General features: G+C 33.6%; 2 protein-coding genes across 2 annotated transcripts; both read right to left on the bottom strand.

The window, feature by feature from the left end:
* Window positions 1–7,235: 7,235 nt before the first annotated feature.
* LOC127839285 (histone-lysine N-methyltransferase SETMAR-like) lies at window positions 7,236–9,717 on the bottom strand. Its single transcript, XM_052367563.1, has 2 exons — window positions 8,650–9,717; window positions 7,236–8,500 (listed from the first exon to the last, which is right to left on the bottom strand). Exons 1-2 carry the CDS (start codon window positions 8,707–8,709, stop codon window positions 8,123–8,125), a joined length of 438 nt encoding a protein of 145 aa, XP_052223523.1. The 5' UTR covers window positions 8,710–9,717; the 3' UTR covers window positions 7,236–8,122.
* Window positions 9,718–12,206: 2,489 nt separating this feature from the next.
* LOC127839939 (putative nuclease HARBI1) lies at window positions 12,207–13,357 on the bottom strand. The gene is made up of 2 exons (XM_052368331.1): window positions 12,878–13,357; window positions 12,207–12,260 (listed from the first exon to the last, which is right to left on the bottom strand). The coding sequence occupies exons 1-2, from the start codon at window positions 13,355–13,357 to the stop codon at window positions 12,207–12,209; spliced, it is 534 nt and encodes a 177-aa protein (XP_052224291.1).
* Between the last annotated feature and the right edge of the window lie 1,258 nt (window positions 13,358–14,615).

Here is a 14,615-nt window from a genome sequence, read left to right on the forward strand (position 1 = left end):
GAGAGTTATTTTCATCTATTGTAAGATGCATTGAAACATTTGAACCTTAAAATATGCCCCGATGCAGTAATTTATATCCATTGACCAATATATGCAGAAATGTATCAAAGAAAATGAACTGTCTTTGATTTATAGCGTGACATAAATATGTTTCGACTCTGGTTGACTTTCGATATGGGGTTGGCTTCAGCGTACAGGTCTGTCAATATTATATTAACTGTACGCTGAAGTTCCTTTAGCTACATATCCGCGTGATTTAATCCGTAGTTGAATCGGCGGGATGGTTCTTGAATATGTATCCTAGGCATACTGAAGATACTGCAGTCGAATTTGATTGCTTCTCATAGACTAAGAAAAGATGTTGACTCATTGGCAAGTTCATATGTTAAAAAAGGTGTTTTAAACTTGATGAAGCATTTGATTCATATAGTGATAGCAAATCAGCAGTAATTAACTTGGGCTGGAGGCAAGGTGATCCTCTCTCGTTATATCTGTATTCTAAGCGCATAAATGTTATGTGTTAAGATTTAAGTATGGAACCATTAATACAATAAAACATTATTTGTCGCATTATGCAGATGCACCTACTCTCAAATTATACGGAACAAGAAATCTTAAAATGAATCTGTCATTTAGACTTTTGCTAAAACAAAAAAGGTCTAGATCTAACACTTAACAATGCTGGGAATATAATTTACTGTTAATTAATGAATCAATCATTTAATGTATAATTAAACTTTGTCTGTCATATACACAGCCGAAATAAATTAACTGATTTGATAACAAAACATCTAGTGAAGAGGGAGGTTGTGAGTAGAAAATGATCAATTTATGAGCAACCATATTGGCAATCAGTATTTCACAAAATATTGGATTTCGAATGCATAAAACAATAAATCTTATCCTAATTAGAATTTTCTAATTTAATTTATAACTCGTTAACTGCTTCTCTTTATTGAGAAAGCCCTTAAACGTAGTCATTATTAAGAGTTCAAGTAGTTCTTACAACAAAATGTTGATCCGAGGGATTAAAGACATTATGCCACTTTGACTGAAATATAATTTTCTATTGTATGTTATTCTTAAATGTTACAAGTTACATCATCATGCTTTTTGATTTCGTTCGTCCAAGTTACGTTATTGAGGTCAATTTACAAAAAGTATTTCAGCAGGCCGATAAAATAGTATAGTGCCCGCTGACAACTGATAGTATTGTATGTTAGTACCCATAAGCTATAGTGGTTTGTAACCTGTATACCAAACCTTAAACACGCTATAATTTTCCGAGTTGTCACGATGTTGTTTTTCGATTTGTTAGTCGGTCAGAAGTACATAAACAATCTATATCTTTGTCTGTGACATATAATCATTGAATTATATAATGCACGAATAAAAGACCACTGAGGGCGTAATCGTACTATAATAAACTCCCAGTCGGCACGGACATGTTACTGACCTTGGCCTACGGTTTCGGTCCAATCAACGTTTTCTGGCTGTCTGGTTTGTCACTATAATGCGGGGAAAACCACAATGGTCTGTACTATTTCTTACACGATTATGACAATTTGTAATTATTATTTCAGAAACTTTTAAAATGTACAAATCCTAATATGCTTGATAAAAATATATTTTATTAAAATCAACATTCCACATCTTTTGTGAGTTACATTGAAATTCCAATATTGTATAAAACAAGCTCGCTTGTTTACCAGATTGTCAGTAGAGATTGGAGAGGGAATGCTGTCGTTGGGAAGTAACGCGACGTCAGTTTCACCAATCGAAGGGATTGTCTTTGGAAGGGACTGTACAATATCAAATTTGAGTTCCCGAAGAGGAGACACATCTTTCCTCGAAGAAGCATTCTCATCCTCACAGTTCCAAAAGCTATTTGATGGTGCATTGGCTGCAAGTCGCTTGTCGGAGTCATTCTCTACAAACTGTTGGAAACAACGATGTAACTTTTCGGTTGTTATACGAGAGTACTCAAAGACAGTGAATTAATTAATGCATTAAATGAAACAATCATACAATTATTAATATTTAGACTCGCTCTGGGAGAAGAGGGTTTCGTACATGTTCGTACAGACTAAGCAGGGACGACGCGGCTCAATAAAACATTTTGAATTAATATTTAACAAATTAATTGTGAATGAAATCGAATTCCAGTTCACTACGCTGTGTTTGTTTTCGAAATGAATTGACAACCGATCGAACGGTTTGTGAAGACCGTTAAAATTAAAATAAAAGGGTACAAATATCGGTATGTTATTGTATAAAGATAAAAAAATACACGACTTAGTTGTGTAAAAAAACATATATGCGCTGCGCTGCATTGTTATATTATGGGCATTTTTCACTGTTGAATTGAGCTGAAAAGAATTAACAGGTCAAAAGAGTTAGTTAAAATGTGGTTACTGACCAATTATCTGCAACTCATTTTGCTACCCGTTGTTTATAAAAAATATGTATATTATATTCGATATTTTACGTGACTGGTGAGTCCTGTAAGCCGAAATGATCCGTAAAACAAAATTGTGTCTTTGTGTCGTACGAACGAATCTGCACTAAAACTAAATTTATTATCACATCGTACATGCATGATCAGTTGTCAAACGAAAGTACGGTTGATATTAAAATGCATTATTTTTCTCTTTCCGGCTTAACTTTTGACTTATTTTGACCATTTTGACTTAACCTAACTAAACCGCTAACTTATTTACTAGTTAAGTAAAATAAGTTTGCTTATAATCACATTGTTTTGTACCTATTGATTTTAACATTAAATGCTATTTCTCGTACTTTCGCTTGATGGCACATATATTTTATTGCACAATGAAAACTTTTTATCTATGATAACAAAATGTGTTGGTCATAAGAAGATTATATCTTAATCGTTATGAGTGCTCGATCAAAGGTCTCATATAAACGGAAAACAGCGTTTTCGGATAGTGTGAGCGTGTCGCCATCGGGTACTGAGACGGGAATAATGTACCGATGGAAAACATAGACTTAAAAATCCGCCCCATGAACGTAACAATGTGGGCACGTTCACTTTAAAATGATAGCCACCAAACACTCCCCGATCGAAAGGGGAATCAAAGGAACATAAACACATTAGTAGTTCTGATAAAAAAAAATGATAGCAGTTAGTGTCAGTCTGTTTTGCGTGATTACGGATTAACATGGTCTATAAACCGTTCAACACAGATTAAACCAAACATAGTACAACTGAGTACTGACATGTTTAGATGACATTGTCGATGTGTTTGAAATATTACAGATGTTATTATGCTGCATACTTTATTACACGATATTGCTTACAACCATTTATTTCCCAAAACAATACATGCAATACATCTACGCCAAAGCTTGAGAATACGTTATGTCTTGAACAGGGTTCATGATATTCATATTACAAAAACACTATTGCAAGACAAGAAAGACAATGTCTTTATTGTATTTTCAAGGATATGGAGGACGAATTTCATTGTGTATGCATTTGTTTAATATGTTTGATTTCAGAAAGAAATACATAAAAAGTATAACTTTAATAATTCTTATGTTATTAAGTATGTACAATTCCCACAATAAACCAATAGGTTTGAAATAATAAAATTGTGTCTATTTGTTAAACAAATTGTGAAGTATCAGATCGATTTTTTTAAATCGTATAACGAAATTTACCCATTCTTCATCCTCTGTACTTCATTATACATTTGTTTTGTATATATTCATGTTTGTTGACACTTGTTTTTCTGCGGATATACATGTTGATATATATCAATACCAACCACATGTGATATTGACGATGTACATTGTGCAAATCAAATAAAATGTCTGTCTGGCTTTCTGTGTTTTTGTACATGTTTAAGTTTTTTAGATTGACAGATTCTTATCAATCAATTCACGTTATGACACAGTGTTAAATGTGCAAAATTAAACTAAGATAAATGGATTTTGTTGGGGCGGTTTTTTGTTGTTGTATGATTTGGTCTTTTTGGTTTCAAAAAAAACACACACATACACGTGATATTATCAATCCTCTCAAGAGTAAGTCTCGCACATAAAACGCATCCGCTGTTTATCTATGTTAAACTGTTTTACTGCCTTGTGTTTCCAACGCGGTTTGTTGCACCAGTAGCTTAGATCAGCAAAAGTATCCTCATTTCGATTACAGTCATTGGGCGTACCCCGATCGTGACCTTTTCCGTAGTTATATATAATTCGTCCCAATATACAATTTGACCAACTGTACGCTTGCCAAACACGCCATTAGGGTTTCCTAGAGTGAGGCAGAGGTTGTACCACCAACTACTCCGTAAGGAACCTTATCGCATCGTTGTCGAGTGCGAAGGAGGTCGAACATTTAAAGTTGTCAAGGTAAATCATGAGTTCTTTGATAGACCCTGGCACCCAGATGTGCCCATATTATCCGGTATCACCTGGCTACTTCGTGGTCTGTAAACAACCTGCAGTGAGCCCAGTCCAATCCGCCTTTCCATGCCTTTTGACGTCATACTATGGATGCATTCAAGGCCGAGACAAACTTCGCCTGAGACGTCACCGAATGATTGCACTAGTCCGCCCTTGGTGTGTAGAAGTTCACAATCCCAATCGGTTTGTTTCTATTTTATAAAAACAAAAATTGTTTAATGGAATTTCAAATGTGTTTTTTATCTTTGCTTATCGGCGAATCGCTTACCTTATATAAAATGTTTAACGTGTCATTAATTTGCTGTAGCGGTTGCTGAAAATGAGCATCAGGATTGAAACATCGAGGACCAGCCAATGTTGTCAATGACCTACCAGAACAACGTTCCATCCACTAGACGACATTTCACAATAAACCGGAATGGACACCGTCCATCTGGAGATATAATATACACACCGTCCTTCCTCCTACCGTTCTGCGCGTACAAGAAAATGACACAAAATAAATCATTTGTGTATAAGAAATACAAATTTTTAAAATTCGCTTTTGTAAATTACACCTTCGTTTAAATGTTTCTTTTTATACATACTTGATTTTACTTTTTGGCAAAAGTTTTGTTTTATGTTGATAATATATTTACCAACTTGTTACATATGACTTTTTGTTTATAAAAATAGAACAATCAACAACACTTAAATACAGAAAATTACGACTTCTAGGATTTCCTGTACATAATTATAAGATTACTTATTTCTGTAGCGGAAAAATCTTATAAGCCAGTGCTTTGATTATGTTTTCATTGACGATGGAAAGGTCAGGAATTTCAAGAGAAACCCGACCTGGACGTTTGAACATAATTTTTATGGACAGCATACAAACGAAGCTGTAACAATAACACTGAGGACAACATGTATCCTTACTAACCTATACCAAAAAGAAATAACATAAACTACAGTGTCAAACTACTCGGTCACACAATCTCGTTTTAAAGGTTGCTTAACTACTTAACACCTATGTAATCAAACATATTTCGCCGCTAAGGCCCTAAGTTTTTATCTTTTAGGTTTACCAAGTAGCAAACGGGTGACACATATACGAAACTTGAATACATTTTTGTTTTTGTTTTTGTACGTGTTGTTAGTTAAAAAAGTAACGCACTTGAATTGTTTTACAATGAGTTGCTTTTCGGAGAAACGTGACGGTTTTACATTTTGAAATAATTATTCGGCCGTCAAAGAAAATGTACTCGATCAAATTAAGTCGAAGTTTATTTTATTCAAATCCCGTTAGTATTTTCAGGGTTTAGAAGATGATTAATATCGTTTAAAAGCATTACCACTTCAGTTTGAATATCATTATCATCAACGCGGACTAAGTCACATTAATTATGCAACACTTCATAAAAGTCAGGTAACGTATTTTTGGATTTTTCAAACAAATATGTATCGTCCCAAGATCAAGAGTAAACTAATGGAGCACACATTTTATCTACCGGCAGTTTGTACTGAAGAATCATTTTAATACAGTTGCTTTTTAACACACTTGATACTTATATTTTATAACACGAAATTGTTCTTTTTAACTGTTGCCATCATTGACAATTTTGCAGGAATGTGAAATTATGAGTATGAACGCTCATTGTGTACATTTACACGCTTTTGTCAATGTAACATATATTTTAAAAAAAGTATCATTGAAACGCAGAATTATGCATGAACAACGCGCACTGTACTTGAACCGAATAACATGCATGCTAAGTTTGAATCTGTGCTATTTTTAATGATCAATCAATAACGTGTGCTACTTGAAATTGTTTTTGCATTTCCATTTTGTTTTAGTCTGTACTTATTTCGATTGGAAGTGTCTTTTTTATTAGGAACATACATTTTATCAGCATGTCTTATTGGCAAACATAAGTATGAGGAAAACCATTCATCTTCACAGTCCGGCTCTGTCAAATGCTAGCATATGTCTACAAAAATAGTTTTGACTTAATGTGTCCAGATTACCATTATTACCCTAAGTTAACGGACACTCTACGTTTTTGGGCACCGCCTTTTTGGCTAAAAAAATTATTTTTCATGACTCTTAATTTACGGATATGCGCGTTTTCGTCTATCAGTATTGGCTCTAAATTTTCGGACAGTATATTTTACAACACTATTTCACCGGATCTCGGCACTGTATTCGCTTATCTTGTTAAACTTCGATTATGGATTTTTAAAACGCATTGAGGTAATAAAACCTGGGAGATGCGTACCTGAGGGACCATTAATATTGCGTAATTGGGTAAATAACCATGTATACCGGTAGAAAACAATCGCTTCACCCAACGGCATTTTAAAGATATCTTCCTATTAAGGAAGCTGAATGTTTAATGTTTTTCATTTTAGACAAGAGATAGCAAAGCTATGAAGTTGTATTTATTTCAAAGTAGAAATACTATTGTGCATTGAATTATTGTTTTATTTCAATATAATTAAACCATTCGGATATTTGATTTGTGTCTCTAAATTTTTGGAAACATGTAATTTTTTAATATTTCCGTATCTTAATTTTCGGACACGAACAAAACTATTTTTTTATGTATCAGAAAACAGAGTAATTACAGTATGTGAGGTAATTAATGGATGACAGAAGACGTTCGGGTATCATGGTTGTTTTATTTTGAATTTCAATAAACAAAACCGTTCATAAAAGATTTGATATGACTCATACGAGGTAAATACAAATAAAATAAAGCATAATAAACAAATACTGTTATTTTGCATCATACATATTTAAGTTCAAATGTATCTTATATAGTCCTGGTGGTTTATTTGTTTTAATAAAATTATTTTTCGGAACGACTAAAAATTAAACAATGCTATAAGAAAACATAGAAAAAGACAATAAGCATACAACAATCATTACACCAGGGGCACCACCTTAAAACAAATTCATTTAACGCTTAAATCCAAAATAAATAAAAGTGTTTAACGAATTCCCGTGCACACATGGTAGATTTGTATCTGTCTTATTCTTCATGGTTTTAAAAAGCCTTGAGACAGATCTGCGGTAATTTATATGAACGTTACGTTTAGCATGAATATCTAAGAAAAATAAAAGAGCATAAAGCTTTGTGCTGTTGATGTTCGCGTGATTGTTGGTTTGCGCTCTTTTGATCTCTTTGATATACTAGCGCAAGAACAAACAAAAAAATGCGAGGATAAGAAATTAATCCGTTGGTCTAATATACGGAATAACAACTTGATACAAATGATGAAGTATGACGGCCATATCTCGTGGTACATCTAATCTGTTCTTTTAATAATTTTGGTTTATTTACAATTTTCAATATAAATCCTCATGTTTGTTATATAAGATGTCGATTTCGACAGATTGTAAATAAGCGAAAGAGTATAATGATAATGAGATTGCAGAGTAACAAGAAACATTCATTATAAAAGAAAATTACAAAACATGTAACAGTTTGTGGATTTTCCCTCTAACTTTCATTTGGTAACATAAATAGATAAACAAATAGTATGCTAAGAATATTTCGTCCTTTCAAAATCTACTCTCCAAATATCATGGAAATACATAAAACAATAAATATATATCAGAGATTTAAACATGTGCACAATGCGCACACCGACGCACGTGTAACGTTTCTGTTCAACGTCAATGACGTTATGAGGTTAACAACTGTCAAATCTTTTCCACATAATCACCTCCAACGCGAATGCACTTTATGTGTCGGGAAATCCACTTGTCAAAAGTGTCTCTATACCAGTCAGCGTCAAAAGACGACACGGATCGCTGTGCTGCAACTGTAAGTTCATGTTTACTTGCAAAGCGAATACCGCGCAACTGTGATTTAACTTCCGGGAAGACGCGGAAGTCCATAGGGGCCAAATCCGGGCTGTAAGGAGGTTGACTTATGCGCTGAAACCCGATCACATCTATCTCAAGCACTGTTGACTGGGCCCTATGTGCAGGTGCATTGTCGTGGTGTAGTATGACGGCTGAGGCATCAATCGTAGGTCTCTTTTTCCTTAGAGCATTCATTAAATCCCGGCGAAGAACCTGCAGTAGGCAAAATAAAGAATTTGAAGTTTCATATAACTTTTTTAAATTGTAATTAATTAATTTTCTATTTCGAATACGAATAATGTTCAGTAATAACAAAATTGTCAAAATAACAATACATAATTCAATAACGAAATTGTTATTACCTTTTGATAATATGTAGCATTTATCGTCTGACCATCAGGCACCTGGTGGATGAGCAGCATTCCGTCTATCCATGAAGAAGATGAACATATGTTTATCACCGGACTTCATAACCTGGGCTTTCTTCGGCGGAGGACTTGCTGCTGTTTTCCACACTGAGGATTGTGCTTTCGTCTCCGGATCATAATGCCATAACCACGTCTCATCAAGTGTGACGATATGGTCCAAAAAGCGCTCTCCTTCTTTCCGGTATCTTCTCAAAAACTCTTCTGAGCACTTAACGCGTTCCACTCGTTCTTCATCAGAGAGAAGTTTTGGAAGTTTACTAACCTTGCGCATTTTGAAATCCTCGATTAGTATTCTGTAAACCGTTGAAGTGCCGATTCCAAGCTCTTCTGCGATATGTTGCACCGTTAAACGCCTTTCTGTTTTAATAAAGTCTCTAACTTTGTCCGTCATGGTTTGTTTAACTAGCGCCGGCCTACCACTTCGAGCATCATCTTTTACCGATTCGCGTCCCTTTCTAAATACAGTTAAGTCCATTAATCTTGCGCGTCCGGTAATCTTGCGCACTTCGCATTTGCGAATCTCGCAGACGACGAATGGTTTTCTTTAGTGATGAAAGATGGAATTTCACATCTTAAAGAATTAACGGATTTAAAAGTTACGTATTCCACGCAAAATTAAATTCGATCATTACATTTAAACACCGGTTGCGTCATCCCTATACATCATAAACACTGGCCTTCTTACGAAAAATTCAAAATGAATCGCAAATCCCCTGCAGTCTTTAGCGTTTTCATACTTTAAATTATGAATTCATATACCTAACGTGTAATTTATTATTCCATTGCACAATATCCGATCAGTTTTTGGTATTTTTTGCCATAAAAATATATCGCATCAGACGACATAGTCATCATTTCCCGCCATTCTGTCAAACCATTTTGGTATGATCTCCGCATGCGCAATGGCCTTGTTTTGATATTTTCTGTAAACTATGGAAGCATGATCGTGGTATCAAACCTGTTATGCATTATTTCACGCATACCGGTACTTTTTTATTAATTGTACACTATTATTAGTGACTATATTATTTATTGATTTGTAGTGAACAAAAAACTGCACTAGAAATCCACATTTAATTTCAATGGTTTTACACACTGATTTTAAAAATATTTTTCTGGAATGTTTTTTTGTCAATAATTGGACACCATATGTCTACAATTTTGGAAATTTTGCCTAAAGGTGGTCATTATACAAAGTGCGCAAGATTACCGGACACTCATGGGGCGGTATTCTGAACATTTCTTAGATATTTTATATAGAAATTTCTAATTCTTAATTTTTTTCACTTAGAAAGTTTTTTTTCTAAGATTTTCCTCTAAGAATTTTTCTAAGACCATTCTTAGAGAAAAATCGTTCTTAGAAAATAAAACTATTTTCGTTCGAAAAAGATTTCTATTTTTGACAGATTGAGCGCTTTTGCATTTGTGCGCATGCGCGATTATTACTGCGAAGCAAAACAATATGGCAACTTTGAAGGACAATGTGTGTCATTTCAAAACGCGAGTGTAATGTGTTTTAAGGCTTCAAACACATTATTTTAATTGAATATTGGATGTTATTCCATCTGCTATTCGTTAAAGCCGATAATACTGAAATCGCTCAAACGTTCAGAGTAGAGAATGGTTAATAATTAATGTGCGTCGAATCATATTCGCGTGAATGTGGATCAATTGTTAGTTGATGTTATGTGTCTATACAATCTTCAATCGAAAGCAATAAAATGTGTCAAGTCTGAATATAACACGGATGGTTGCATAATGGTATGTGTGGAATAAAGTAATTCTACATATTTATTTCATAGTTATGTCATTGTGTAACCATTCGACTTCGTCACGAATAGGAATTCCCGTCTCTAAAAATAGAACATTTTACTTGGGATGTAAACAGACGACAACTGTCAAAATCAGTGTTAAACAATGGCGACAAGTAAAAAGGAACGGGAACAAAAATTTTCGTTGGACGATTGTTTAATCCTTTGTAATTTAATGGCTGAAGGAAGTGGCATCAGCGGATTAACCAACCATGAGCTACTGAAACATAGATTTACAGAAGGTAATTAAATTCAGGGCCAAAACACCAACTTTGTGGAAAGGTCCACAGCCTTATTCAGGGAAAAAAGACACACTTTTCTGGTTTTGGGGAATGAACAATACTGAGATAGATTTTTTGATAAAAATGCATGAATTTAAAGAAATTTTTGTGGGAAAGGGACTTTTTGGTTAATCAGAAGAAAAAGAGGCCCCTTTGCGAAGAAGGTTTTTTTGGCACTGAAATTATAGTTAAGTGTGTTATGTTTCTAACAGATTTTCCAATTGCACCATTGAACAAACAGTTGTTTTAGTACATTATAAAACAAGTAACTTTATACAAATATTTCAACCTAACTTAAAGTAGTTTCAATAATCACACTCCCAGCTTCTGACCCTGATCTGTAAGAATATACTCATAAAACTCGAAGCATTCAAGAAGAACTAAGCTCAAAGTTTTTACATCCATGACTTTGTAACAAATATCTACTTTATATACATTTTCATATTATGTAGACATTTCACCCACAAAATGTGAGTAAAACATCTAGGGGGGAAACGGGGGAAAATGACTGCCACCCTGTTGGAATGATGGAAAGTATAGTTTGATCCAAAAAGTTGCACATTCCCATTCTCTAATCTCATGAACTTAAAAATGGAAGATAATCTCATCATATTCATAATTTTCTTTTTAATGTTAATAATAATAATAAACATCAAAATATTCGTACCAATTTATTTGCTTTATTTGCTACTTTTAAAACAATAGAATCAATGCTTATATCATGTTAATTGTTTTATGAATGAAATAAATATATTTAATAACAGGAATAACTAGCCAAACAAAAAAGAAGATGTGGACAAGAGTGTCGGACTTGTACAATGGAAAAGCCAGCAAGTCTAGATCTGCTGACAAGCTAGAAAAAAAATGGGTGAACCTGGTGGCCAAGCACAGAATAATATATACGGATCACGTGAGAGACCGTGCACTGACTGGTAGTCATCAATTAATTGCAAACTGAGATATATAATATTTATATAAAAAGGAAAAGAATATTATCAAATATAATGCTTTACCTCTGAAATGAGTACCCAGTATTTTGTTCTTATACATTTATGTCTTATATATCACTTTGGAAATGTAAGTTCTCTTCATGTAAAGTACATGTATCAACAAAATTGAGTCTTATGTCATTTTTAACAATATAGCTTGTTTAATTTTGCTGGCAAGTAAAAACCTGTTGGTAATGATGTATCAATACACCTTCAAAAAATTCAGTTTTTTTAATTAAGTCATTACCGTACACCGATAGTAGCAAGTTTAAAATTATGCAATAGTAAAACTCTCATTTAAGTTTTCTCCAGCTTCAGTCTATTGGAGTCATTTTCAGCTGCGTATGATAACTATTTATTTAGAGTTGGTATACGCTACTCTCCCTTAGGATCCGGCTGTCATGGGTTGATCATGGCCACCGTGCAACTATATCAATAAGTCGGTCTTGGCCATTGAATATCACCTAAAATTAAACAGTTGTGGTAGTTTGTGTGTCTTGAACATCCAATTGTTTCCAGTGATTCTATCTATTATTATGATTAGTTTATCAGAGTCTCATCAGCATACATGTATATACAATCACAACATACAATAAAAACATAAGCATAATAATAAAATGCTGCCAATTTGAAATATCGAGTTATAAGAGACTATAAAATTATATAACAAAGAATCGTCATACACTTATAGTAAAATGAAAGGGAGCTAACCCCTGAGTTCAAATTACAGAGACTGTAACATGAACTACAGAGTTACCTCTATTACAAATACCATAAAGTTATATAGTATCCACTAAAGTCTGGAAATCAATTAAAACAGCTTTGTACAATCTTAGAGTTATGAGAACAATTCACATATAGCACAGTACAGTTAAAGACTATATAACATAATAAAAGTTTGATTATGTCACTGTCAAATGCATCATTTTATTAAATAAGTTAAACATAGAATCATAGATGTTCAATTAAATCCTGTATACAGACACGTTTTGAATGAAAATTGGAAAACTATGTATGAATGTAGGAAGTTAGGCTTCTATATGTAAAAATAAATGTGTACATGAATTGCTTTTTTTTTTACCTGGGTATTAATCGAATGATATCCCATTCTATTAACATAGGCGTCCTCATTGACATGCGGAGCTTGAATTTGGACTTGCGTCCCGTCAACCACTCCAACAACATTGGCAAAGTTGGCTATACCTTGGAAGTCCGTCTTCACCCTGGTTATATCATGCATACTGGTTGGGAATGTTATGTTTCTTGTCATCGTTTCCTGGTTAGCCAGCATCTCTGTGAATTGTGTCACAGCTCTTGATACAGATGGCTGTGACAGTTTATGGATGTCTCCATCATTGGTTTGAAAGTCACCCGACGCAAAATAGCGTAGGGTGACAATTATTTTTTCCAAAGCGGAGACATTTCTTTGGCCAAGTGTTCTTGGCGCTAATCGATCACCATATTCATCATTCAGCCGATCAATACCATCCTTATCTAGACGATATCTACGAACAACCTCCATGTTTGTGAGGTTTTCATAGGTATCGAGTCTTTCATTCATATCTACAAGTCAATAAATAAACAAGGTTTATATCCATATTATCTTACTTGCAAAACAAATACACAAATAATAATATTAGAAACATTGTGTAGTTTTCTGAGAAAACTGGGCATAATGCTTGTGCGTAAATTGTCATCCCAGATTAGCCTGTGCAATCCGCACAGGCTAATCAGGGACGACAATTTCCGCTTTTATGAAAAAAATTCAAACGATCATGCACACATTATAGTGGGATGCAACAGTTGCTAATTTCCTCATTAGGTGGGATTTCATTTGTCGGGTCAGGTATGAGTGCTTATAGGTCCTTTAGATTTTCACATCTTATACCAATGTTCATTTCATAGGCAATTGCTCAATGAGTATATTGATATCACCATCCAATTACAAATTTAATATGAACAGTTCAACCAACAATATAAACAACGCTAGGATGACAATAAATAAAAATGGAAAACAAAAAAATTACATCACGTTTTTAAGAAATTAAGTATAAAACTTTAAAAGTGAAAATAGTATAGTAAATTGACATGTGATTTAGATTACACTTTCTCCAATTCAAGAATTGTTACGATACCAATTTCTAAATCCATACAGTTTTATAAAATTACAGTATGAGCATTTAACTTGAAAGCACAAGAGATGATGTGCTTTTGCATCGTTATGTTCCTATTTAAATTGGAAACGTTCATTTAAAGTTTTCGAAGATGTAAACAAAACTGATACGTCCGCCATAAGTCCGCCATATTTGTTTTGACGGAAATGTATCTAAGGAGGTTTCGTCACTTTACAGTTTCGTATTTTGTAAAATAGGAAAGTGAAGGTTTCGACATAGTAATACATTCTAGGATGATAATAACTGTCAACGTATATATTGTGGTGAATTTTGTTCCCACATTTTAAATGCGTTTGTAAACATACGAGAGATGGATATTTATGTTACGTTATCTACATATTAGGTGCGTTTACGTCATTTAAAATGTAAAGATTGTTTAACAATGTTAAATTTAACTTACCTGTGGTGGTTTGACGTGAAATTCGATATTTTTTTCAATAAATCAACACAAAATGGCCGAAAAATATTTTCTCTATGAAAATTCTATACGTTATAGACAGGTGTAGAGGTTTCTAACTTTTATAGTAAAATTCGGCGACTCTTAGAAAATTCTAAGACATTAGAACGTTTCTAAGACAAAAACTAAGAAAATATTACAGTTATAGTAAAATTCTTAGAAAAAATGTGAATTCTTAGTGAAAATTT

This window comes from Dreissena polymorpha, chromosome 7 (genome assembly GCF_020536995.1).
Source record: "Dreissena polymorpha isolate Duluth1 chromosome 7, UMN_Dpol_1.0, whole genome shotgun sequence".
Classification (NCBI taxonomy): Eukaryota; Metazoa; Mollusca; class Bivalvia; order Myida; family Dreissenidae; genus Dreissena; species Dreissena polymorpha.

What these genes read in the sequence shown, in the direction of transcription:
- LOC127839285 (XM_052367563.1), bottom strand. Translation starts at nt 8,709, where the DNA reads ATGCTGCTCATCCACCAGGTGCCTGATGGTCAGACGATAAATGCTACA. An exon ending in ATGCTACATATTATCAAAAG is followed by an intron (nt 8,501 to 8,649) that starts GTAATAACAATT and finishes TGCCTACTGCAG; the next exon opens with GTTCTTCGCCGGGATTTAAT.
- LOC127839939 (XM_052368331.1), bottom strand. Translation starts at nt 13,357, where the DNA reads ATGAATGAAAGACTCGATACCTATGAAAACCTCACAAACATGGAGGTT. An exon ending in ATCATTCGATTAATACCCAG is followed by an intron (nt 12,261 to 12,877) that starts GTAAAAAAAAAA and finishes GTTTAATTTTAG; the next exon opens with GTGATATTCAATGGCCAAGA.